Raw genomic sequence first — 27574 nt, 5'->3', positions numbered from 1 at the left:
AGCATGCCTTGCGTGTATCGCAAGATGGCGGCGCCCATGCTGAGACACCTGTGCCGCGTTCCGCAGTCAGGGGTCTGGACACGGGGGCCGCGTGCGGTGCGCCCTGGCGCGCGGGGAATGTTGGTGGCACCAAGGGCCCGCGGCCTGTTCAAGGAGTTCTTCCCCGAGAGCGGCACGAAGACAGAGCTCCCCGAACTCTTTGACCGCCGCAGGGCGGGTTCGCCCCAGACTGTGTACTGCGGTTTCGACCCCACGGGCGATTCGCTGCACGTGGGGCACCTGTTAACTTTATTGGGTCTGTTCCACTTCCAGCGAGCCGGCCACAACGTGATCGCGCTCGTGGGAGGCTCCACGGCTCTCCTGGGAGACCCCAGCGGCCGGACCAAGGAGCGCGAGGCGCTGAGCGCTGAGTGCGTGCGGGCCAACGCGCGCGCCCTGCAGCGAGGGCTGGAGACCTTGGCGGCCAACCACGCGCGCCTCTTCGCGGACGGGCGGCCCTGGGGCACTTTCACGGTGCTCGACAATGCAGCCTGGTTCCAGAAGCAGCACCTAATGGATTTTCTGGCCACGGTGGGCGGCCACTTCCGCATGGGCACTCTGCTTAGCCGGCTGAGCGTGCAGTCCCGTCTCAAGAGCCCAGAGGGCATGAGCTTGGCTGAGTTCTTTTACCAGGTGCTCCAGGCCTATGACTTCTACTACCTTTTCCGGCACTATGGATGCCGGGTCCAGCTGGGCGGATCAGATCAGTTGGGCAACATCATGTCTGGCTACGAGTTTATCCACAAGTAAGCTGGAATTATTAGAACCTACAGAAACTCTGGGACGAATACACAATACTAGTGTGTTATTCGTTAGGAAGAATGTAAGAACTCACCCTTGCGAGTTAGAAGTCCTCAATTATGGACATATTGTAGAGCTGCTGGAAGCAGACCAATATTCAAGATTTGGATTGTGTCTGTTTTCCCTAGATCTCCTTCAGTTTCTAACTTGGGAAATCGTTATTTATCCCGAAAATAATTGGATTTCTGTTTAGAACTGCATTAATTTAGCTTTTCGTCCCCATAAAGATTTTCATAGCGTTTTCTTGAAGAACATAGAGTACAGGACTGGCTTGTGTGCTACACGACAAAACTCATTTAAAAATTTAAAGAATATTAAAAGCCACCTCCTAAATGTACTCTCCTGGTGCCCCTTCGTCCAGTTTTGTCATTTTTCATCTGATCGTTTAAAAGTCACTTCCTGTTGATTTGTTCAGAAGCATTCCCACAATTGCACCTAAGCAATGTGTGTTTTTATAGTTCTTGAGGACTAGTGTCCAGACAGGTTTTTAAGAACATACAGTAAGTAACCAGACTTAAATCTGTATTGTGTTTGGTGGAACTAATTGTGCTTAATAGAATACCATGAATATATGTATAGGTTGACTGGAGAAGATGTGTTTGGAATCACTGTACCTCTAATTACAAGTACAACTGGAGCGAAGCTGGGAAAGTCTGCTGGCAATGCGGTTTGGCTAAACAGAGAGAAAACATCTCCGTTTGAACTTTACCAGTTCTTTATCAGACAGCAAGATGATTCTGTAGAAAGGTAAGCTTTTATTAGGCAGCTGACAAAAAATTACTATGTAGTTATAACAGAGTTTTAGATATTGAATTCTCTGTAGGTTTTTTCATTGATTCTAGTTAAGGTGTAAATTATTGTGTGACAGAATATTGTCATAGTTTTGTTTATTTTTACAAACTAGAGTTGAACCTAGGGCTGAAGGGCTACTAGGTAGGTGCTTAACCATTGAGCTATATCCCAGGTCTGGAGAAAAAGAAGAATGTGATGTTCTAAGTTGTTCAGGACAGCCTCTGGCTTCAGTCTTACCTCCACTTTTGAGGAGTGTAACTTAATCATAGAAACTTGTATGTAGGTAGCTGTTGTGAAGATGCCTACTCATGTGAGTCTAAATTGTATGTACCTTAATCTTAATAAACTAATTTTGCTTCATTCTTGCTGGTCCTCAAGTCTTCTGTTGTATAATCAAGGATCCAGCTTTACCTGAATGCAAATTTCAAGGGGGGGGAAGAAAACTTTCAGTCAGATGTGTTGGTCTGTGTACCACCAATGACTGTATCAATTATCATTGCGAGAGTAAACTTAGAGATCTTTGAAATAATAGTTACTAATCCTTACTAAAATAAATTTGTTCATAAACTATGGTCTAACGTAACCTCTACTGGATACATGCCTGACAGAAGTTCATGCAAGTGTACTAAGAAAAATATGAAGGTTTTTGTAGCATGATTAGCATATGTTCAGAAGTAGACATAATGGCCACAATAGAGTAAATCACAGAATATTAACAGCTTTGAAAGCTGTGTGTATGTGACATCGTAAGTCTGAATATGCTGGTGTGCCAGAGTAAGTTAGAAATAAAAATGCATTTTACATGATTTTACTCATAATCTTGTATTTCTTAAGAGGGATGATTTCATAGGTGTTTGCTTCATAATGGTTCATTAAGCTTTGAGATATTTGCTTTTTCTTCATAGTATTTTGCAAAAGTTAACATATGGAATAGCCTTTTTTTTTTAAATAGATTTATTTATATGAGTACACCATATCTGTTTCAGGCACACCAGCAGTTGGTATTGGATCCCATTACAGATGGTTGTGAGCCACCATGTGGTTGCTGGGAATTGAACTCAGGACCTCGGGAAGAGCTGAGCAAGCTCTCCAGCCCGCTAATGCCAAAAATTTTAAGGATATACATAAAACAAAAACGTCAAAGTATGCTTAGGAAGGAGGCACACGTTTCTGCACCATTTTGTGCAGAATGGAAAAGAAGTATTGAAAACTATTACCCATTGGGGTTGTGTGCCTTAGTGTACCGCTGAAGTACATTCTACAACTTTTCATGAATTTAGGATTTTTCTTCCCAAGCTAAGCTAGTAGATGCACATGGAATGTTTTATCTCTTGTCCTGCAGGTACCTGAAGCTTTTCACTTTCCTTCCCCTCCCAGAGATTGATCATATTATGCAGCTACATGTCAAAGAACCAGAAAAGCGAATTGCTCAGAAACGACTTGCTGCAGAAGTAACAAAGCTTGTTCATGGACAAGAAGGTCTGGACTCTGCGAAAAGGTTGGCTTTAGCACCGTTACTGGTCTAGGTACTAGTCCTAGCTTGATAGATCTACAAGGTAACTCCTACACATAAGGCAAGTTAGTGGATAGACAAGAAAAATCGGAGTTGATGTTTTAAGAGTTTCTAATTGATTACTAACCTGTACTGTATTTAACTTAAATATTTTTACGTTGTCTTTACTGGGTACATCTTTAAGTTAGCGAATTACACAAAATAGATCACTGCTGTTGAAACGTTACACTGTGGAACACAGTGAGCGCTCCAGTTATTTGGTGGTGTGTGTGGGTTGAGGGTAAGCAGTCCCTGATGTAACTTTGTTTTTCAGGTGTACACAAGCCCTTTACCATAGCAGCATAGAGGCACTGGAGGTCATGTCTGACCAAGAGTTAAAGGAATTGTTTAAAGAAGCTTCATTTTCTGAATTAGTTCTTGACCCTGGAACGAGTGTCATAGACACATGCCGAAAAGCAAATGCCATTCCTGATGGTCCCCGAGGGTAAGGTTTTATTTTGTGATTCTTAATTCACTGTGAGATGTTGCACCTCACAGCAAGTTTCCAGGGTGTTTTCCTGCTGGTGCTTTAATGTAACTCATTTCTTGCAGAGGTTAGGATAAGTCGAACAATAATGTAAAACCAGGAGTCCACACAGTAGAAAATACCTTGACCTGTCTGAAGGACTCCTTCAGTGTTTCACTGGGATCAGTCAACTCAGGGATCTGTTCACAGAGAAGTGGAAAGATTTGTAGGACCTCCCTCATAGGCAGCCTGTAGCCTCAGGGTTTTGGAGGATAGGATCTATTTTAAAATTTAATGACTGAAAAGAAATGAGAATAGAAATAGAACTTCATAAAACTTGCAAGCTAGACAGAGTTCTGGAGAATTCCATTTTTCCTTTGCAGAAGGAAATGGCATATTGCATTTCCTTAGTTCTCCCATATTATCAGGGAGTACATTTGCTCTACAAGAACTGGTATGGAATTGAATGTCCATTTGTAAGTGAACAGCAGTAGAAGGAAAGCAGTAACTAGAAACCCAAGTGCCTCATGGGCTGGGCTCTGTATAAAGTTCCTGTCACTCACCCACGAGTGGCATTTGTTTCAGTTGCTTTCTTTGATGTTTTGGAATGTCTGCCTCTCCAGTGAGATCTAAACTGTGTCTATGTAGACGAACACCATGTCTGCCTGTCTGTGAGCTGCCACTCAACCTTATTTATTCACTAGCATGTTGGCTTACCTAAAATGTACCGAACTTAACCCTGGCATCAAATTCTTTGTACACCAAGTCTAGATTCATGCATTTTCTTATGAACTTCCCTGATAACTAGTTTGCTGATAACTAAGTTTTACCTCTACTTAAATCACCCAAATTAGCCAGAGTTAGAGGTAATGCTGTATTTTTATACCATAAATAGAGTTGCCCTGTATAAAATTAAGCCTGGAAACAGCCTGCCTACACTTGTAAATACAATTTTGTGGGCTTGATTTTACAAAGCTGTGTTCTCTGAACTGCTTAACTTTGTTTAGTAACACCTGCCACTTCCAAGGGTCCCTTTTGTTTCCTCTCCTTGTCAAAATCCCTGTTGTCATCCAGTGTCTTAACACCTTCTCTGTCAAGGACGTTCCCAGAGCTTACCTACCAAGTCAGTGTGCCCAGACCTTCATTTGGGCCTCAGCATCGCACCTTCTAGAGAACCTGGTTTGTCCTGATCTCTCTTCAATACTGATGCTTGCTCAGCACACAGTAAGCACTTTATTGAATGAACTGGATATAAAATTTCAGTTAAACTTACTTTTAGCATATACTTATTAAGTCAGCTATTATTGATTTCCCATTTATGAAGTCAGCTGATTAATAAAGAATTTTGTTTATATTTTAAACAATACTAGTTCATAGTCTCAGTATTTTCCAGTTTCCTATCATTTCTAAAGATTCAAGTTGGGGAATTTATTACCTATGTCTACAGGTAGCATATTTTAAAAGCAAAATTGTTCTTTTTTTGTTTGTTTGTAGGAATTTGTCTAGGAGTTTTTTCTCCACAAGAATAGATAAATTCTGAAAGTGAATCTCCATTAAAAATCATGAGGTGAATGTTTCAAACATGATATATATGAGCCTGGTGGCACAGGCCAGCAATCCCAGACACTTGGGAAGTTGAGACAGGAAGATCACAACTTGTAAGAGCTGCCGGAGCTGCAGTGTAAGCTCAGACGAGCACAGGCAGCTTGCCCACACCTTACCTCAAGTCAGAGGTAGAGGTCAGGTCAGGTCAGGTCAGGGTGGCTGAGTGCTCTTAGTTCTTATAGCTAACCTTTCTGTTTTCAGGTATCGGATGATCACAGAAGGTGGAGTCAGTATAAATCACAGACAGGTAACAAATCCTGAAAGTGTTTTAGTAATTGGACAACATATTCTCAAGAATGGACTTTCCTTACTTAAAATAGGAAAAAGGAATTTCTACATTATAAAATGGCTTCAGTTGTGAAAGCTTTTGTCCAAATTTGTCCATCATCCATTTTCAAAATGTGGAAGTCTTCAGAAACCCAAGAGTGGATGTATACAAGGCCCCCACACTATGTAAATACTTCTGTGCATTTCAAAATAAAGTGATATTTAATTATAGTTCATTTCTTTATGCAAGAATGATCTTTCTTGCTCCTTGGTCTGAAGAAGTGGTGCAGTGGAAATGACTGTATAAAGTTAACACAGGAGGTAAGGTAAGCACCTGATTGCAGTTGTGTTACATAGCTGTACAAACTGGCCAAGCTTCTAATGTCTGTTTAGATGTGAGAAATCTGTTACAAAGTTAAACTTCTGATTGATGCTGCCAAGCAAACAGAATTCTTAAAAAGGAGTTAGATATGGCAGTGGTTCCCAATAGAAACTGTAGTACAAAATAGTTTTTTCTTAAAACAAAACATCAATCAGTACCAGACTTCATTTATAGTTCAGTTTTCCACTTCCTTGTTCTGTGTTTCAATAATTTACTGATAACTGCCTATTTTTGCCAGTGGGTTCCTATAGCAGATATTTTAAGAAACCAAAGAAACAAAAAGTATCTCATCAAGTATGCAGTCAGTAAGAACAGAAAAGATACAGGAAGTTTTGAGGTCAAACTAGTTCAGGTTTGTATACACAAGGCAAGCTAATTCTCAAAAACAGTTTCTGTAAAAATCAAGATAGCACCACCCCAATGTACATAGGGGTGAAACATAAACTGTGGATCAGCTTCTAGACGTCTTGCAGCAAAGTTCATGTTCTCAGCATTCATCCTTGGATTACTTGGAAGAAGTTTCTGTCTTCATCTGTAGACACAAAGATGTAACAAGGCCTTGGTGGTGATTATCTAATTAAAAAAATGGCATAAAACTTTTGGTGCAGTACAATTTAAATCGTTCCATTATGAAGTAGATTCAGATATTTCAAAGATGCACCTATTTAAACCTCTCTTACGGCAAGTCAGGAAGAATTCACTTACTGGCAAACCGTAATGCCATTTCACACCAGCATTTTTATTTACATAGAACATACAGTGGTCTAATAAATTATCTCCATGTTTCAGAACACAGCTTAGTGTAAAAGCACACAAAGGAAGCTTTCATTTCCCTACCTTTCTTGCTTGTTTTTCTTTGTACAAAGTGTGTAGTGCTAATAAGTACATTATCATAGCACGTTTTTAAAGCTAACATCTTCCTTTTAAAATCTATTTGAAATGTTGGATAAAGGTGCATTCTTTCTCTTTACAAATTCAAAAGGCTACAGTGGTGGTCATCTCTCTTAAAAAATAAACCATGGATACCTAATAGTTAGATAACAGGATATTTTTCTTAAGTATGCTAACACATTTAGGCAGTGTATACTTACTGTCAAGCTGGTACTGTTAGCAGACTGCCTTTGTTTTTGAGATGGTTCAATGGGCATCTAAACTAAAGATAACATGTTCTTGTTTTCCTTGCTAATAGTATTTCATAAGATGCCTGACCTGAAAAGAATTTTAGTATTTATAACACAAATGTATCATTTGGTCAGAGAAAACTAGATACATCAAAGATTTCTATTTAGGTTTCAATTTTTTGGGGGAGGGGGGTTCAAGACAGGGTTTCTCTGTGTAGTTCTGGTTGTCTTGGAACTCAACTCTGTAGACCAGGCTGGCCTTGAACTCAGAGATCCACCTGCCTCTGCCTCCCAAAAGCTGGGATTAAAGGTGTGCACCACCACTGCCCAGCTAGGTCAGAAATTGAATTGCACAGGCAGTTTTCACAAAATAGGTTGTAAATCCTCAACCCCTGAATACAGTTTAGTAGTCCATAAGCTTTTAGGTGTATGTGTATGTCCAGGTATTTTTCTTTGACAAATGTATTCTGTTGGTGTGGAACTATAAAGTAGCATTACCAGTGGATACAGAGTAGACTTTTAGGTCTCACATAACTGAGTCTCGGAGCCCAGAGTCAGCGCCCCACCCTAAGGTGCATCTGGACTGCAATCGATGTACTTGTAAATTAGGGAAATTTAGGTTGTCACTGAGTCATTTAGAAACTAACAGGACCAGTTATTGTTACTAAGAAAGTTCCTAATAGTTATTTTTAATGCAGGAAGTCAATTTATATTTTCAGGCTTATTTTGAATCAAAGCATATTTTACTTTCTAACATTAGGGCAGTATAGACTCAGGAGCCATTAATTACACAGTCTGTTCCTACATCTTTATGAGTCTTTCAGATCTTATATTTTTCCTAAAACTGCAGAAGTTACAGAATTTTGTTTGTTTTTTAAGACTATAAAAATGAAGGATAGGTGGATACATTGATTATGTGAGGAACTCGCCAGGCTCCACCTTTTGAAGCCAGGTCAGTCTATATAAATAGTGCATGCATTATAGTCATGAAATGTCCTGGAGCTTCCTCTTTGAGGACTACGGCTGCAGCTTTAAGACTAAAAAAAGGTTACGCGGGTCATCATATGCACAGGCAAACTGCTTTGTACAACTAGAACATCAATTGTTCTTGTAAGTTTGACTGAAACGGACAGACTTGATATACATCATAGGAAACTTGAAAAATGTGAATTAAACATGTGATTTGTCTTGTAATGAATAATATACTTTTCAGCTTATAGCCAGTCTTCACACAAGCAAATTCATACACTGCGATACACAAAAGTCCATAAATAAACTTCTACTCAGGTAGGCAGTAGCTAGTAGGTTCAAGTCAGCAAAGTGTAGAAGACCAAACAGTTCTGTTCACCAAAGATGAGTCTCTCGGATTTCAGCAATAATTTGACTGGCTCCTTGTAATGCCTGCATTAAAAGAAATAAAAACTCAAGTTAGAATGTTAATCTGAATTTTGTAAGAAATGTCTCCATTTTCAATGCTTAAAAAAAGAAATTAAAAAAAAAGAGCAGTATCTTTTCTGAAATTTTAATCTAATCAAATATGAGTGTGAAGGGGACAAGGTCAGAGTGTAACTTTAATATCTTGCACGTGTATGTGCACATCACAGGGAGACAGATCGAGAACAGTTTCATTTGCACGTGTATGTGCACATCACAGGGAGACGACAGATGAGAACTTTCATAGTCACCTTCAGCATGTCAGCCGCTTCTTTTCTTCGCTGTGCCATGTCCTCGGATTCAGTCAGAAGGTCATCTAATAAGGATGACTTATACAGCTGCCCTACTAATTCACTCTGAAGAGTATCTTTCACATGATTAACCAAAAAATGCATTACTGCCTTTGGGACGCTGCAAAGCAAGGTCAAATCATGAACTTTTGGTAACAATTCTATTTTCCAAAATTTAGCTCAGTGGTTCTCAACATGTGAGTTGCAATGCCTTTGGAAATTAAATGACCCTTTCACAGGGGTTGCATATCATATATTCTGTATATTAGATATTTACATTATTATTCATAACTAGCAACATTACAGTTAATAAGTAGCAACAAAGTAATTTTATGGCTCCTGTCACCACAACATAAAGAACTATGTCGCAAGAAAGTTAAGAACCATTGATTTAGACTTTAACTAGAGTATGGCTTTGTAATGAAGTTAAATAAGAACACTGAATATTTAATATACTCAGTAAAATAGATACTCTTCAAGTATTCATTTAATGAATCAGTAAGCAAAGTCACAATGCTTGATATTTTAACTTCAATCATCCATATCCCATATATACACAACAATGATCATTACTCTCAATAGCCCAAACTGAAATAATAAAATATTCTGAGTAATGAGTAGATATACAAAATATGGTCTATAATACAGTATTTCAGTCAATTGTAGAAAGGAAGTCAATTGTAAAAAGGATTCAGGCTGTATGAACAAGCTTTAAAACACACTGACAAGTAGCTGAGATTTAAGGCCTGATCTACAAGATAAATCCCATACCTGGCATCATTACTGGGCCACAAACTTTTGGCTAGACAGATCAAAGAGACCCCAGCCAGAAGAGAACCTACCACTATTATTATACTTAATGGACAAAGCATTCAAACAGTTCCTAACGACCTATTGTTATAGCCATCAATTATACATCTCTCAACCTTCATCTGAGAAATCGTTGCTTATAGTGATTAACAGATCCACAGTGGCCAAGATGCAGAGAATAAGACATACAACAGTCCATCCTAAGTAGAGTACCTATATCTCCTCCCAAGAATCAAGGACCATTGCAGAAGAGGTGGTGGATGACAAGGAAACATTTCTGGACACAGTAGCGCAGCTGCACATATGAACTCAGCACTTGTGACAGCATGCACAAGACTGGTGCAAGCCTAAACCAGACCACAACTCAGCATGAGTAGAGAGGGGTATGGAATACAAAGTCTCATCCCCAGCAGAGGAGCGATTGGCAATTCTCAGCTGCTGGGAGAGGGTCAAAGCGAAGCTGCTAAGAGCTCAGCCAAGCTCTAGTAGAAGGCTACACACTAGTAATATCAAGCAGCACAAATTGGCCTTGATTGAGGAAGGAAAAAACAAACACAAATTTGGCTAAGAAAGGGCAGAGATCTAGGAAGAGTTCCAGGAGGGAGCATGAAAAGAATCAAAATACAAAGAATTCTCAAATATTTCTTTAAAAGGGGAGGGACACTCACAAGTGACAAAAGCCAGACAAAAGGTCACATGTTATTGTGTTCCCACTAGCATGAAATGTCTGATTGGCTAATTCACAGGCACCTTAGAGGCAACCGGACAGGAAGTTATTAATGACAAAGGCTGTACTTTACTTTAAGTAAGGTAATAAAATGTAAACCATGTAGGCTACTAGAACATAAGAATGTTTTTCAGAGTACTGTGGGGATTGAATCCAGGGCTTCATGAATACTAGACTAAACCACTGTGTACTACTCAGTGGACCCACACTGCTACTCTTTGATTTTGGTTTTGTTTTGCGATGGGTGTAGTGAGAGTTTGTATGTATATCTGTGATCATTCTGCTTGAGGCTCAATCTTCCTGACCTGTGATTATGGACACTGCATTCCTACATCCTTGACTTTTAATTTTATTCAGCCGATATATAATATTCTAATTCCATGTCATCTTGCAATCACAGTTAACATTAATATTTAGAGTCAAAGGGAATCTAAAGATTTTAATGTATGATTTTTTAAACATCAAGAACTCACCCAACAGTATTTACATATTAAATAATACTAACCTGTCTTGAATATTCTTTCTGACAATTAGAAAATATGATTTGATGAGTCTTTCAATAACCTCACAATCTCGCTGTTCTCGGGCAGACAGTTTTCGTGCAACTGGAACTGGCTAAAAGAGGTAAAAATATTACTTCTATGCTATTTTGAAATGGCAACATTAAAAGTTAAAGATTTTGGTGAATTTAATTTCTTCTGTTTAGAGAATATCTGCTGTTAACTTGGTACACTTGTAAATTTAAACAGAATTGTGGTGGCTTACCACATCTAGCAAATTGACAGCATGGCCTTTTTGTGGACTTGCTGGCATAATTGGAATTGGTTTTGATTTTTCTTCAGCAAGTAATTCTTCAGCTTTTGAAGTTTTCAGCATTCCTCTCCAGTTGCCTGTTGTCGGTTCCTGACCACCATCTCCAATTCGACCACCATCTCCAATTCCACCACCTGCAGATGCAACCTGAAAACACATGTTCCAAACCTATACTCTGTATATTTAACAACAAAAGAAGTTCACTTTCTTTGGTGGCAATCTAGAACCAATTTTCTCTGCTTCCTATATGGAATTTATCCAAACAGATAATGAAGTCCAGGAATAATGGTGGCATTTGTCACTAGAAACTTGAGAGATTCTGTTTGAAGCTGTCTGTAAGCCAATAGCCAAACTCAGGTCCTATTTAATTACTTTTTATTCATTACTTTCCAAAATTTTTTATCTTTCACCATGCCTAAACACTAAATTAAATGCACACACAAGAAACAGAACTTGCCCTTGGTTTCATCTCATCAAAATAATCTTCAACACTTAACACTGACCTCTGACCTTACAGTCCTGGAGCTTATGGTTCTACACAGTTCTAAACCAGTTCACTATAGTTCTGACTGTCCTTGAGAGTCAACAGTTAAAGTAGACCTTTAATAGAAGAAAGACTACACCATAGACTGACCCGACTATCGCATTACCAAGCTTCCTAAAATGTGAAATGTAACGAGCACAGCATACTCTGATCCAGTGAGAGAACCCACTGTTACTCTCACAACCTTCTAAGAGAAAAAACTGCCTTCTTACTATAGTGGGAAAAATAAAACACACATCAATGTTTAAGAGATGTTTCTAGATCCTCTTTAAGATCTTGTAAACTAACAGAAGATTGAATCATATAAATGTAATGGAAGAGCGCGCATAAGAAAAATAAGTTTGGGAAATCATTCAAATTTGAAAAATCTGCTAAAATGTCAAAAAAAAAAAAAAAAAGGATGAAGTCATAAGGAAAGTGAGCCATGAATGAAATAAAACGAATGCAGTGATTTGTATGGTTCCCTGGAGACCATTGCTGAAAGATGGAGATGTCTGTGAAGACTGGAGGGTGAGAAACGTAAGCCAAGAAAGTGAGGAATGGAAGAAATAGGTTTGCATGGCCTACACATGGTTTTCTATGAAAACTATGACCAAGACAAACCTTCAACTCTCCATGCTTTGAATTTGCTTAAGCTTTGAACACACATGTGGGACTCTAGGTTAGAGTTAGTACAGACACTGACGGAAACACGGAAAGCACTGGATAGGTGAAACGTTTATAGAGGAGATGTCCCAAGCATCATTTCCATCCCTGAAATCTTTATTTGTTTGAGACAGTGTTTTTCTATGTATCCCTGGCTGTCCTGGAACTCAATCTGTAGACCATGCTGGCCTCAAACTCAGAACTCCACCTGCTTCTTCCTCCCAGTGCTGGAATTAAAAGTATGTGCCACCATGCTCAGCTCCATATCTGAAGTCTTTACGAAAGAGGTCACTGAAAGTTAATCTTGAAAGTAACAGCAGTCGGAGAGGCTACTGTTAGTAGTTAAGACAGTGCTAAAGCTAGACTAATGCCACCTTACAAGGGTTAGATAGAAGGAACATTAAGACCATACACAGACAACAAAAAAATGGAGGGCACTGTACAAACAGGTTCTTGATTAACTTGAGTGTTTTAATAAGAACCAAAGGCACCACCAACATTTCCATCTGAAGCAAGAGACTCACATTTTTAGTTTCTCTTCTGTTGTCCTGAATTAACTGTTAAAAGATATGTTAAAACATGCAATTTAACAAGCAAGATTTAAATAGCAATGGCTTGAAAAATTTAAAGTTGATAATTTCCTTTTAGAATTATTTTTCTCCATATTATCTTCTATATAGCAAGCAAGGGAAAGCATGTCAACAATACTTTGTTATACAATTTAAAAATTTGGACTAGGCTAACAGTTTAGCACAGTATCCCATATCAATATTGTTTCATTCAGTGTACTGTCTCCAAACTAGGCATGCAGGCTTAGATTAGGAATCAGAACAGACCTTGCCATCAGCCTCGGCAGAAGCGGCAGGGGAGGGCTCCTGGGAGGCAGGTGCCAAAGCACTTGGAACTTTAGAAGACTGAAGGCAAAAATGCAGGGGGGAAAAAAATCAAGGATGCCAAAAATGCATTTGGAAACATTTATAGACAAAACTTCCTCTCCATAATGAAATAGTTAAGCAATGTAAACTAGAAGTAACCATGGAGCTGTGTGTGTACTCTGTTTTTATCTCCTACACCACTGTTACTGTTAAGTTTTTTTGCAGATGAACAAGAAAACCCAAATCCAACAGCAACTGCTGCTGCATTTTTTGTCTGTTTTTGTTTTTTTGCGGAGGAGATGTGGGTGGAAGGTCACTTCATATCTGACAAGGAACTCAAGGTAACAGGTATGACAACTCTTGAAAGTTACTGCCAAAAGTTAAAATCTATGACATATGTTGTTGTCTTCCCTTTGTCTTTCAAACGCCTTTATGACAAAGTCATTCTGACCAAATAAGAATCTTAAAAAAGAAATCCTGACACTTAAAAGCCATCTTTCTTTTTAAATTATTCAAAGTTTTTTAAAACTTATGCATACCCCTTAAGTATTAGAGACAGGAAGAAAAATACATTCTCACAGAGAAATACACTCAGCCGAGGCTGACCTTTGGGTGTGGGGAATTATATTATAAAAACATTTTTATTTCTTTACCTTGTCTCGCGATACAGCTGAAGGTAGTTCTCTTGCTAGTCTGTTTCTTCTTTGTTCCTATAAAATGTTACAAAGCTTTTCTGATTATCAGAACATTGAGATGTTTATCTTAGTTGAAAAGTATGGAGTAACTTACACATATTACTGTTGGAACTTATGCCATAATCAATTATATTTTTAAGTAAATAAATCTGAAACCTATGTCTGTTTTCTGTCCAAACACATCTGCTAAGGGATATAATACAGCATCAGTAGCAGTGGTTCCCTTTATCAGGGACTCCCAAATGAAGGGCAGTAGATAAACTTCTTTTCCTCAGAAGGTAAGGAACACTGACTTAAACTGTTTCCACACCAACATGGCACACAGGCTTTCAGCATACCATGAAGAATCTGAAGACACACTTCACAGAAAACCTAAACCCTTAAATGTCATTCAGGCAACAAAACAAAACCCCCATAACTTAGATGTCTATTTGAAAAAAGGTTTATCCCTTTAAAGAATATTGTCTTCTGGTAATGGTATCGATAACCTATTTAACAGACTGATAAATTACTCGTTGCTATATTATCAAATGGTTACAAACTATAGAGATGGTGTTAAAGTTGTCATGTGCTGAGCACCTGCAATACTGTAACAAGTAGATGTAACAAATACAGATTAAGGTAATAAGCCTCTTACAGGCATTTGGAAAATGTAAACCTGAGGTGGTAGAACAGCATGTATCAAAATTGCTCCTCAAGTGAAAACATTTCATGAACATTCTCAAGCTTGCAAAGATCTATTACGTTAACAAAGTTTCAAAAATGATTCCTTAGTTTTCCTGGGCTACCAAGTGGTAAACCCCACTCTCACTGTTACGAGGCCCACAAGAACACCACGCTACTCAGTGTAACATATGCAGAGGTCACACACTGGACTCCTACAGGGTCCTTCTTTCCCTACTTATGGGACCTTTTCATCCTACTGGGTGGCCTCATCCAGCCCTCATGTGATGGTACCTAGTTTTATTGTAGCTTGTTATACCATGTTTGGTTTATGTCCCTCTTTTCTGGAGGAAGGTTAAGTGGGGGTAGACCTGGGAGAGGGGAGGTGGGGGAAGAAACTGGGGGGAGGGCAGGGAAAACTATGAGAGAATTAAAAAAATCATAAAATCTTTTAGGTAAAAAGTTAAAGATAGAAAAAAATATGATAGAACATACGGATTTTAATACTATATTCATCCTATAAGTTCTACAGAGGTTCTATAGTTAGGGTTCTCTAAAACCCTAGCACACTTGTCATACATGACCGTATTAGTTAAAACAAAACTGCTCCAAGCAAAATATTCTATTGAAATTGATTTCAATGTTACAAGAATCCTTAAACCAAGGAAGTATGTGCCTACTTCTTGAAATAATTTTATTTTACTTTATGCTTATGGGTATTTTGCCTGCATTTATGTCTGCTTACCACATGCATGTTGGTGCCTGTGGAGGCCAGAAGAGTGTGCCAAATCCCTTGGACCTAGAGTTACAGATGGTTTTGAGTTGCCACACAGGTGCTGGGAATTGAAACCAGGCCCTCTGAAAGAACAGCTAGTGCTCTCAATCCCTGAGCTATCTCTCTAGTGCAGCCATATCGGCCTAGATTTAACATAACTTGCCTAATTCGCTTTTTCAGTGTTGGGGGGGGGGGGGCTTTATTGTGAGGAATCTACACTTTTCCAAATTATGAAGTTAGGTAATTCTTTGAATGTTTCCTTCATTGTTTGCAGAACTAAAAACAAAATAAAACAAAACACCCTCAATTATAAGCATTCACTTGGTTTTATATACTTCAAAGAACTATAATGGTTACTGAAAAGGAGAGATCATTCTGCAACATTAAAATAAATCCTTTTTGATTAGTAAGGAAAAATAATTGTCTCAGGTGATTTTGAGAACTAAAATTAACCTAACAATGAAATGAATTTAGGATATCTCCTAGGCATACAACCAGCAGTAATATGCCACATCTCTTGTACAAATCTACTTGCACCTGATCCAGCCCTTTGAAAAATGATGCCCTACTCACCTCTATGTTATTGTTCATTAGCCCACAGGCATCAGCAAAGTCGGGGTGTTTTGTGTTGATATATGCTAGCTCAATTGCCACTAAGTTATGTACCTATAAAAAAAAACAAAATAAGGCTAATAAAAAAAAAATGCCAGTCTAACCTAACCTTGAGAAGTCTAAATATGAAAACCTTAGTATACAGACAATATTGCAAATGTGTAAGAAACATTTCCATACACTTGATGACTATACGCCAAATAACACTTTATGCCTAATGATAATTAAATTATTTACTTTCCAGACTTAAAATTGCACTTCCAAGAAAGAAAACATGACATTAAGTTAGCTTTAAAGTAATTTCCCATTACTGCGAAAAATTATGTATTTGATGCAATTTTAAGTTCCAAGCCTTCAAAACGCAACTTTGTTATTCAAACTTCAGATCATACATTATAGTGTCAAAGCTTATGTTCAATTTTAAGTAATTAGTTCATAAGTGGGCATAAGTAAAAATGCTAATTTTATTTGAATAACAAACATATTTAAGCCTGAGGTAGTTAAGTTATAACTTAGCTTTAACCATGAAACATACAGATAAAATTAATGGGGCTAAAAGTCTAATGAGACAGCATTCAAAAGGAAACATGAAGACTTATGTTTTCAATCTTCTACAAAATTCCTAAGGTTTACAGAGAATGAACTTAAATTTTTATCTTTAAAAAAATTAATGCCCCAAGTTAATAAAGATGAAAAAAATTAATGCATATTAGTTATGCATAAGTGGTTTCATTTGTGATGTTTTCATCCATGTTTTAACCATACTCACCATTGCCATTCTTGTCCTCGCCCCCACCTCTTTCTCTTCTCAGTTAGCAGTCCCACTTCTCTCAGGTCTTTAATGACCTGACCCACCTGAGTTTCATTAGAGTTGCTTACAGAAATACTGGTGAGGGCAAGGGATTGTTTACAGAACCATGGCCACCCTTAATGTGTTTTTATCTTCTAGGCTTTAAATGCTTCTGGCCACAGCTTTTCTCCAAAACTTACTCCCCTACTGCCAACTCTGAACGAAACAATTATCAAAATATTACTTATTAAGTTCCAAATGAACACAGTGTGAGCTACTTGTTAGCCCAGTAGCTGTTTGTGCCAAGTTAAACAATAAGGTACACATAAAAATATGGAGGTCATTCAAGAGGAACCAAGGCTCCATGACTGCCCTGTACTCTCTCAAGTTTCAGAACACCACTAATGGTGCAGAGCTGGTGCCATGAAGTTCCAGTGATCTATAATGCTGGTGGGTAGAGAGTGAGATCAGGCTTTAGGCTTCTGACTCTAACAGTAATCCCTGTTACAAGAGTGATCACTCAGCAGCCGCTCACCGAGATTTCCAAGGGTATGGTTAATGAACTTCAGGTGAGGCTCAATGCATTTTTGGTGGCCAGAAGGAAAACAAAAAACTGCTACCCACTTGGAGGCATAAGTGTAATTTCAATTTCACCATTTTAATGGGGATGGGAGTGGACAGCTATAGCTCACTATGGTAATAACTAACTACTATCATTAGGATATAGAACAGGAAAATGTGGAAGAGACCAAATTACCCTGATGTGCTTCAGAATAAAAGTAAGCTTGTTGTAAAGGTCTGGTTACTGAGTCCATAGACAAAGAATTCCCACAAAAAAACAAAAAAAAAAAAACAAAAAAAAAAAAACAAAACAAAACAATGGCAGCACAGAACAGAAGTAGCTAGAAAGTCCTCATGAAATCGAATGGCAATTCAAATAAAACAATAGCTCACCATTTCATTTGTCACGGGCAACCTTTTACGAAGAAGACAAGTCACTACTTCAACTATGGCATCATGGAGTTTAGGGAACCGTAACAGTTCCTGTATGTAGTAAAGAAGTAAAAATGTTAGTCTGTCTAACTGAAAATGAAACAATCACTGAAGTACTAAGTTGTAGATTTGGTTTTACTCATTCCTCCCGTTCTATGGACACAGGACTCTGGGGAGCCCGTCCCACCCGTCCCACCGGTACCTGTGTGCTGTAGTTGCTACAGTGCTGAATGATCCTCTGCATTTCCTCGTGGACCAGCTCCACACAGCGGAGGCTGGGCTCCTCTAGACGCTTAATCTGACGTTTGACCAGTAACTCAAATGAAACTTCAGGCACAAATAAAGCTGGACGGGGGCCCTGAAAAAGCAAAACTTAGCTTCGTATCATTATAGCTATGTTCATTTTCAGGTCTTCCAAAGGATTAAAAAGGAATTCCATTTTTGTTCTTTTTCCTAAAAAAATTCCAAGTATGAGAATAAAATAAATTGTACATCAACTTAAAATATGCTTAAGCAAATGAAACTTTAACCTGTTGTTAGGCATACTCACAGTAGCATTTCTAATGGCAGTCAAGATGTCAATAGTGTTAAGGCCACCTAGTGGATCAACAGATTCTAAGGTTCGCCCAAAAGTCTCATGGAAAATATAACAAATCCTAGCACCACCACATCTGAAAAGCAATGAATTATACAAATATGCATTACTATAAGGAAAGCAAGCTACAAGTTACGTCTGTCTTTTTTTTCAAAGATTTATTTATTTACTTATTATATGTAAGTACACTGTAGCTGTCTTCAGACACACTAGAAGAGGGCATCAGATCTCATTATAGATGGTTATGAGCCACCATGTGGTTGCTGGGATTTGAACTCAGGACCTTTGGTAGAGCAGTCAATGCTCCTAACCACTGAGCCATTTCTCCAGCCCAAGTTATGTCTGTCTTTAAGCTTTAAGGCTGTTTCATTTTCCAACAAACCCTTATCAAAAACTCAATGGCTGTATTAATTTACATCCCCATCAACAATGAATAAGGATTTCTCTCTTAATATATATACCCGAAGTACTTGTAAATGTTAAATTTCTTTCAAATTTTGTGATTTTTTTCCTTTAGAGCTAAGTAGTATTTAAGTAGTATTTAGTAGTATTTATAAACATATGTTTATAGATTATACATTCACCTGTTGATAGATACGTAGGTTGATCCCAACTCTTGAGTGAATAAAGCAGCAATAAACATGGAGCACAATCACCTTTCTGTAAGTCAAGTTATCTGGGGATATGCCCCAGAGTGAAGGAGCTGGGTCAGATGGTAGTACTATTTTTAATTTTTTGAAAAATATACAAGCTCATTTTCACAATGGATGTATTAATTTGTACCTCCCATGAGCAGTGAATAAGAAGCTCTCTTTTTCTAACATTCTGTCAAATTTGTTGATGAAGACCACTTAAGACTGGGAATGAAGTACCTCAAAATTATGACCACTTTTTAAAATAATTATTGGCCACCTGTGTGGTTTTGTTAACACTAGTCTAATGATTAGGATTTTATTTCCTTGGTATTGAATTGTTGCAATTCATTATAAATTCTGGTATTAGCATCTTTTCTAAGTATAGCTAGCGACATATTTTTGTTTGTTTGTTTTCTCTATTCTATGAGCTGTTTGCTCTGCTAATAGTCCTTTTGCTGTACAGAAACTTTTATTTTCATGTAGTCCCTATATGTTGATAACTGGGACTAGGTCCTGTGTTTTGGTGTTCTATTCAGAAAGTTCTTGCCTACCCCAATGTCTTGAGGGGGACTCTCTCTGTTTTCCTCTAGAAGTTTCAGTGGTCTTTGATCCATTTTGAATTTACTTTTGTATAAGGTCAAAGAATCTAAATTCATTCTGTTTGTGGACATCCAGTTTTGCCAGCACTTCTTGTTGAACAGGCTTTTTTTTCAAATGAATGTTTTGCCATTGTTAAAAATTAACTAGGCCTAGCATTCTCCTTTTAATTCTGGGTCCTCCATCCCATCCCATCCCATCCCATCCCATCCCATCCCATCCCATCCCATCCCATCCCATCCCATCCCATCCCATCGGCTTGTCTGCCAGCTTTTATGCCAGTACCAGACTGTCTTTATCACTATGGCTCTATAGTATCATTTGAGGTTGGCATGTGCCCTTTTGGGTCTATAAAAATTTTCCATAAATTTTAAAAATCCATCAAATATGACATCAAATTCTGATAGATATTCCATTAAATGTATAAATTAATTTTGGTTTCATGGCCATTTTTAAAATATTAATTCTGTCAATCCAGGAGCAAGATTTCTCCTTTTAGTGTCTTAAAGTTCTTTTTTGATGAATATTTAATTTTTCGAGTTATTTGAATAGGGTATTTTTCCGAATTTCTTTCTTTGAGAGTATATTGTTGATATATATTAAAGATTTTTTATGTTGATTTTGTATTGTGTACCTTTACGGTGTTTATTAGATGAGTTAGTTTTCTGGTAGACTTAATGGGGATCTCTTAAAAGAATCATGTCATCTACAAACATGGTTTGACTTTTTCCTTCCCTGTCCCCCTTTCTATGTCTTGTCTTCAAGCAAAATCTCTGAGGCAGATTCTCTTTTATTAAAGTTTAGGTAATTTCAGGATTATGAGTAATATATGTCTTCATATGATTTAGTATATAGTAGCTATTTAATACAAGGCTCAGGCAGCTGAAACTTGTTAAATGGCATTCCCTGCCCTGCTAGCTTATAAGCTTCTCTCAGAAAGGAAATAGTACCTTACGTGTTTCTGCTGACTTACAAAATCTACAACTCAGGCTAGACAATAAATATGTAGGCCTTTCAGTATTTGTTGCAACTACCAAAATCTGCCAGTAAATACAAAAACAATCTGTAAAAAAAAATGACTTGAAGTTAGGTATGCTGCAATAAAACATACAGCCTGACACTTAAATTTTATATAATTCCCAAATATCATGAAATACTAAATAAGTTTTTATTTAAAAATTGTGTATTTATATGTAAATATCATTCTTAGTCTTCCTAGTCACAGCAGGATGAGATCAAAGCAAAACTGACAGCTAGCAAGGTAAACACCAAATCCTGTGGTTCCAGCATCTGGGCTCATGATGGAATCATGTGGGTTCCAAGAGTCTTGGGTGACCCAACCCTCCAGCTCTGCTACCCACAGTCCTCACACTCTTTCTTAGGCCTACAGCTTTTTAGAATGGCCAACAGTTTTGGCGTTTCAAACACTCAGGGCTCTACTGCAGCTTGGTCTTCACCTTTGCAGCCTCACTTACTAACTCATTAACTACTCAGTGGCTTCTTGTAGAGAACTGGTCCTGTCAGTTTGGCCTCAGAGGCTGTCCAACATTGGCATAAGCCCCTATTACCCTGCTCACCCTTGCATGGGTCATACCTGTAAAACCAGTACCACACAGATGATGCATGTTTTCATTCTGCTGCATATACACTGGGAGGGAGATTGAGGGACCTCTCTGTATATTTGTTGGCAAATTCTTGTATGTCTCTATCCTTAAATCTAAAGTGTTTTTCTTTTTTACTGAGTATATGGACAGGAGAGGGAGAGAAAGGGGGAGTAGGGAAATAAGTATGTTTGGAGTCATGTATTTTTATATACTGCTGGCAGTAAGTTGTCTGTAACATACTGATTCGAAGAAATGAGGCCAAGATAGTATGTACAGCACCTGATAACATACAGGCATTTACCTGCCGTACGGCAGATGTGTGACGTGTAAGTTAAAGCAAACAAGAAGGAATAATCTCTGGTTGGTGAAGTTAATGGTAATTCTGTTTTTATGTTTTGTATTTATTTATCTGTATTTTCACTACCAATTATATACCATGTGTGTGCCATGCCCAGACCACCATGTAAAGCTCTTCCACACTGGCTCCATAATGACCAATGTAAACACTAACTTGATTTCTACAACTAAAATGACTTCTTTTTCTAGAGCCTTTACTTTCCCCTCTGTCTTAGGTCTCTATTGCTGTAGTAAACACCATGACCAGAAGCACCATGACCAGAAGCATTTTGGGGAGGGAAGGGTTATTTCCCCTTACAGCTTACAGTCCGTTATGAAGGGGGTCAGGGCAGGGACTCAAGACAGGAATTGGGGCAAGAGGTCATGGAGGAGTGGGCTTTACTGTTTTGTTTAGCCCGTGTTCTTACAGAACTCAGGATCACCATCCAGAGTGGCTAGGCACTCCCACATTAATCAAGTAAGAAAATGCCTGACAAACTTGTATACAGGCCGACCGTATGAGGGTATCTTCTCAACTGAAGAGTTCCTCTTCCCAATGACTCCACTTTGTGTCAGGTACACATGAAACTAACCAACCTTACCAATCCCAGTGATAGTCAACCAAGAAAGATGCCTGCCAATTACAGGACTGTTCTTCAAACTGAGCGCTCACTGGCTATACCTAACAATGGCCAACTATAGGACAAAAAGAAGAAAACTTCAATCTTCCCACCCTCCTTCTTCTAAAATCTGTAAAAGTGGACCCACTCTCTGCCACGTGAACCTAAGCTCTCCGTGGAGCCCTTGTTCCCCATGCAGCAGTCTGCCCTATCTGTCTGTGGTGTTAAAACTTGAAATCTCTTCTAATAAACCTCATAAAAAGGATAACTTACTACAGTGTCCTCATTAGCCTCAAACTCAAAACTTCTTAATGTATATTAAGGAAACAACCAGGCTGGGTATGTAGCTTAGTCACAGAGTGCTTGCCTAAGTAACCCATACCCCAAATAGTTTAAGTGTTGTTGTAAAAACATAAAAAATAAAAAGTGGATTGTTGTCTTTTACCTCGCAGGGTCCAGCACCGCAGTGCCCCCAAGATATCTGCTAGATATCTCGGCAGAAACACATCCCAACTCCACGGCGGCCCAGTGTCTTCCTGCCACCACACACTCTCCTACACTCAAACCCTCACATAAAAGAACACACAACACAATAATCTTTGACCCAATTGGTAAGATATAATTGCCCACTTAAACATACAAAGCCCGGTACCATCCATCCCTTGACAACATTAATAACAACCTGTAAATACACAGAGCGGAACCTTAAGGTCAGCCTCCATTGTCCTGCCATGGTCCCCCCACGTCCCCTTTCCATTCCAGTCTCCTCCTCTTCCTTCAAACTTCTCTTCCACTCATCCTTCCTTCTCCTCCAATGACAGGCCTCCTTCTATCCTGTACCTGACCCTCACCTGTACTTTACAAATTCAATGGGGAGAAGGTTCTAGTGAAGTCACCTGATTCCTGACTAAGAGAATAGGCAGCATTCCAAGGGGCAGTGGAATTAGCATCAAAATACAGCTAACTCCAGAGCAAACCACAACATTTAAGCACGATTATTGTGCTTTGGATGTGACTGGTCAGGTGTTTGAATCTCTCTCCAGTTGGTTTGGGTAGGTTTAGGTGTGGCCTTTCTGGGGAAGGAGGTCACTGGGGGCAGGCTGCTAGGTTTCAAAGCTAGACTCCATGTAGTTTACTCCCAGCTTGCTGCTCTAGCACCAAGCCTGCTTGTTGCCACATCTCCCTACTATAATGGTGATGGATGAACTCCTAGTCCCTTGGGAACCATCAGGCCAAACAAAACTACTTCCTAATGTAAGCTGCAAGTTGCCTTGGTCTGGATGCTCTATCAGAGCAATAGAAAAATCACTATTGCAATTTTAAAGGTTAAAAGCTGGTGAGATGGCTCAGAAGGGATGACACAGTAACAAGAATCTATCTTGGATTTTGCCCTGATAGACTTGAAAACGAGAGCAGAACAATAATAGTGGTAGCTAGGTCTATGGCAATATTAGTGGAGCTATTGACATTCCGTATAAAGCAGTGACTCAACCTTCCTAATGCTGTGACCCTTTAATACAATTCTTGATGTTGTGTTCACCCACAACTATAGTTATTTTTGTTGCTACTTTGAAATTGTAATTTTGCTACTATTATGAATCAAAATAAAAATATGTGTTTTCTGATGGTCTTAGGTGACCCCTATGAAGGTCAGTCAACCCCCAAAGGTGTCATGACTCATATAGGTTGAGAAACATGCTATAGAGAAATTGGAAGATTCTCACCAGGGATTCCAAAAATTATTCCCTCCCCCAGCTGCAAGTCATCTTGGGAGATGAGAGACTAGAAAAGGAAGCGAAAGGGTGATTGATGATGGGGCATGTAATGCAGAATCCATGAGACTGCCACCCAGCATGGGATGGGACATGGCATCAAGAGAGCTATTATGGGGTTCCCCAGACTTCTGTAACTAATTTACACGTGCTCTACAAACAAGCTCAATGCACTCAGAGCTTTATCTAGTCGGACTCTGGTGAAATCAGTCACCGACAGACATCTGGGGTGACAAGATGTTCATTTGCTCCTCCCTAGGCTTGAAGAGGCCTGACAACCCAAGCTCAATCCCTCAATCTCACAAGGGAGCAGGAGAGATAGCTGACTTTTGACCTCCACATGTCTGCTGTGCCACAGAAAGAAAGGGCAGTCGGGGGCAGGGGATGAATTTTACTTTAAAAATTAGAGAGAGGAAAAAAAAAGGAACCACTTCAAAGCCTGACATTATGGCATGGTCTTACAATTCTAGCTATGTGGGAAGCTGAGACAGGAGGATCATGAGTTTGAGGAAGCCTGAGAAAGAGTAGGGATATCGTCTTTTTTAAAAATGTTGCTTTTTAAAAAAACCTGTAACTTTACCATGTTTTTACACAATTTATAAACATATAACACAATCCTCCTGTCATTTCTATAGATTTATATTCCTATTTTATGGATAATAATCACAGATGATCTAAGTCACCGCAAAGATCCTTACAATCCAAGCACCCAAATCTTTACAAAACCTTCTTACTTACAGCTCAGAAGTTTCGATGTACTTTGCCGTTCCTTCAATAGTGTTACAATACTCTGTGGCAAACTTGGTAATGAGCTGGAGTAAAGTAGCACTTTTATCATCCACGGGCTCACCATAGCTATTTAGAAGAGACTGATACTGAGCAGCTAAGACATTTATTCTTGTTTTCAGCTCTGGTAAACAGTCTCTGATATGATGCATAAGTAACCTGAAAGATTAGAAAAGCAGGGTTTTAGCATAAAACTACATATTCTGATACTTTAAACAAGTCAATTAAAAATGTGTAAAAAGTGGAAAACGTTCTAGTACTCAGATCTTAAAAGTGTCTGAGGATTGGTGGCTAGTTACTGGAAAGACTAGAAAGGTGGAAGGATTGAGCTGTTCAATCCCAAACAACTTGCTCACCAATGGCTAGGAAATAATTGGTCATATGAGGAAACTGCTAACTCAAGGAGAGAGTGCATGAAATTAGAGAGGCTGTATGTGCAGCACAGCACGCCCAGAAAGGGTCTAAAGCCCGGGCTCACCTTTCAATAATCCATGTACCTTACCTTACCTATCTCTTCTGACTGCGTCCTTTATAGTAATAATGACTTCATGTAAATAGTGTCAGAAGTGAGTTAGAGGACATCTAGTTATAATCTACCAAAGAATTACATTCTACGGTATATGGGGAAAACCCAACATAATTCTGTCAGAAGTACTCTGTTCGTCTAAGTAACTATAAGAATAAGAAAATAAATTTTTAGCTCTTCCACCATAGCACAAAAACAAGAAATACAGCAATCTTAAATTAGAGGTCCTTAGTCAATTTAACTGACATAGACCTTTCGCCCACCCAGTCTGGTGGTTGCGAGAAAACCAAAACAAAGCAATGCACATTATTTTATGTCACAGTGATCTAAAGTAGGCCACTCAGTCCAAGTCTACCTAGAATTCTGGTTTAATAACTTATCTTTTACAACAGGTATTAAGTATACTTAGTATAAATAAATCCATCTTACTAAGACCCAAATTCATTTTCCTTCAATTTATAGGATAAGTAATAATGGTTTTCACTTTAGTCACTTATACACAAGGAAGGCTTTTTAGTACCTACAGCATTAGTAGATATTCAGAACAGTAGGTATGGAACTCATGTTATTTCTATTACGAATAAACGTAAAGGGAATTCTGAGTTAGCTTGTCTATGAATATCACGTGATATCTGTAGCACATCATGTGATAACTGAACAATTTAATTAAATTCATGCAATCTGAAGTGTTTTGGAAGTCATCTAATTTCACTAAAGTTCAAAATCCTGTTCAATTTTCTTAACTGCTCAGGCAAGGTACCGTGGTGGCAGCTGCTCTGCTGACGTCAGTCTCTAAACCTCCTGCATCTGCATCGGCCGCTGATGCTGTCCAGTCAGCCTGCTGCTGTTCTCATGGATCACATAAAACAGATGCGTATTTCGATTTCATTGGATGACACTTCAACAAGCCAGAAACAGGCAGCTATGAACTGCACAAAGAGATGAGCAGACTCCGCTAGGGGCTGACTCCAAGCCCTGAATCACTGGTGCTGCTTTGTGGGCATGGGGACAGTTAAATGATTTGGCTGGTGCTGGTTGATTCTGGAGGTTCTTAAGGAGAAAGGATGACCCCATAAGCAAATTTATCCCTATCAGGAACTTAGATCAACTTTAAATCTCCACTCCAGAGATCTGGGCTTCACAAATGTAAACTCCGTATGATGGGCTTCCCAAGAATTTGTTATTACTACTTGATTGTAAACAATACTGACAATGTTTTACTTGAACAAAATTTTTTTTGAATATTAAACCATATGATAGTAATTTGGGAAATGAGTTTGAATTGAAAAAAAAAAAACCCACTTCCCAATTAAGAAAATTATCTGAATACTCAATCCAGACTACATGATTTAATGTCAAACAAACCAAAAAACAGACGTTTGCTTCACAGGAACCCAGAAGTGAAGCTGGAAGGAACAGTATGAAAAGATCTGAAATGAAACCTGCACATTCTAGGACAACTGGTGGCAAAACAAAAACATTTCATCTTCAAAAAGTGAAAATGTTACCTATTCAGAGTCCTAGCAAGATACTTTGTTCCATTTCTGTTGGCCAGAGATGGGTACTTCTTTTGAAGAAAAGCATACTCATCACGGATTGAATCAGTTACACTCTTCTTATTGTTAATGTCCAGTTGGCTCCTGTGGTTGAAAAAGAGCAAACTTGTTCAACTCGAGTCATGAGCGGCTGCATCAGATGATGCCTCCCGACTTCTAACATGCTGTTTATTTACGCCTCCAGTGATCCTCCACAGCAATGGGCATCACCTTACATTTTATACAAGGCACTGATGTCTCAATGAACTCACACAAGGAAGGCACAGACAGCCAAGATTTGAACTGTGTGACTGAACTTAAGATGACTAGTATCAGCTTCACTGTTACTATTAACTATAAGCAAAAGCAGTATCCTTAAATAGGTTGTAAATTGATGTACAAATGTAATTATATCTTAATCTGCTTTATTTTATCCATGGGCAGATGACTAATTTCTACCAAAAATGAAAAAGTTAACTTAAAGTGTAATTACCTACAAATATAGTATGCAGTAGTGTATATAGCACATGCTTGCCTGAAAAGAAAATAGATATGTTTTCTTTAAGTGTGGAAAGGAATGTATGGAGGAACATACAGAGACAATGGGACAACCTTATATATCACTTAATAAAATAAATGTTTTTAAATGACTTGCGGGCCAAAGATGTTACAAGTGATTTAAAGTCTATTATATCCAGACCATGTAGAAACTAGAATTAGAACTTGGTCTCTTACAGTCCCATCTGGAGATCCATCCCATATACAGTCACCAAACCCAAACACTATTGCGGATGCCAAGAGGTGCATGCTGGCAGAAGCCTGATATAGCTGTCTCCTGAGAGGCTCTGAGAAGGCTTGACAAATACAGACGCAAATG

The 27574-nt window shown here is 38.6% G+C and overlaps 2 protein-coding genes across 31 annotated transcripts in view; one reads left to right on the top strand and one right to left on the bottom strand.

Moving 5' to 3' along the window:
• Nucleotides 1–27347, top strand: Yars2 (tyrosyl-tRNA synthetase 2). Of its 5 annotated transcripts, none has more exons than XR_015632615.1 (7): nucleotides 1–785; nucleotides 1420–1587; nucleotides 3010–3130; nucleotides 3459–3629; nucleotides 5457–5502; nucleotides 13389–13511; nucleotides 25914–27347. XR_015632615.1 is itself a non-coding variant. In XM_087575632.1 (7 exons), exons 1-6 carry the CDS (start codon nucleotides 4–6, stop codon nucleotides 13506–13508), a joined length of 1443 nt encoding a protein of 480 aa, XP_087431758.1. In that variant the 5' UTR covers nucleotides 1–3; the 3' UTR covers nucleotides 13509–13511; nucleotides 25914–27347.
• The window catches only part of Dnm1l (dynamin 1-like), a 50511-nt gene continuing 28658 nt past the window's right edge, over nucleotides 5722–27574 (bottom strand). For 6 of the 26 annotated variants that reach the window (NM_001437691.1, NM_001437694.1, NM_001437693.1 and 3 more), the window contains 11 exon segments: nucleotides 5722–8426; nucleotides 8711–8870; nucleotides 10792–10901; nucleotides 11052–11246; nucleotides 13817–13873; nucleotides 15870–15962; nucleotides 17653–17742; nucleotides 17894–18049; nucleotides 18242–18362; nucleotides 24589–24795; nucleotides 26671–26802. In NM_001437691.1, the coding sequence (NP_001424620.1) occupies nucleotides 8370–8426; nucleotides 8711–8870; nucleotides 10792–10901; nucleotides 11052–11246; nucleotides 13817–13873; nucleotides 15870–15962; nucleotides 17653–17742; nucleotides 17894–18049; nucleotides 18242–18362; nucleotides 24589–24795; nucleotides 26671–26802 (1378 nt within the window). In that variant the 3' untranslated portion in view covers nucleotides 5722–8369. 26 annotated transcript variants of the gene reach the window in all.

The sequence above is a fragment of the Rattus norvegicus genome, chromosome 11 (genome assembly GCF_021556685.1).
Source record: "Rattus norvegicus strain SHRSP/BbbUtx chromosome 11, alternate assembly SHRSP_T2T, whole genome shotgun sequence".
NCBI lineage: Eukaryota > Metazoa > Chordata > Mammalia > Rodentia > Muridae > Rattus > Rattus norvegicus.
This window is presented reverse-complemented; position numbering and strand designations above follow the sequence as displayed.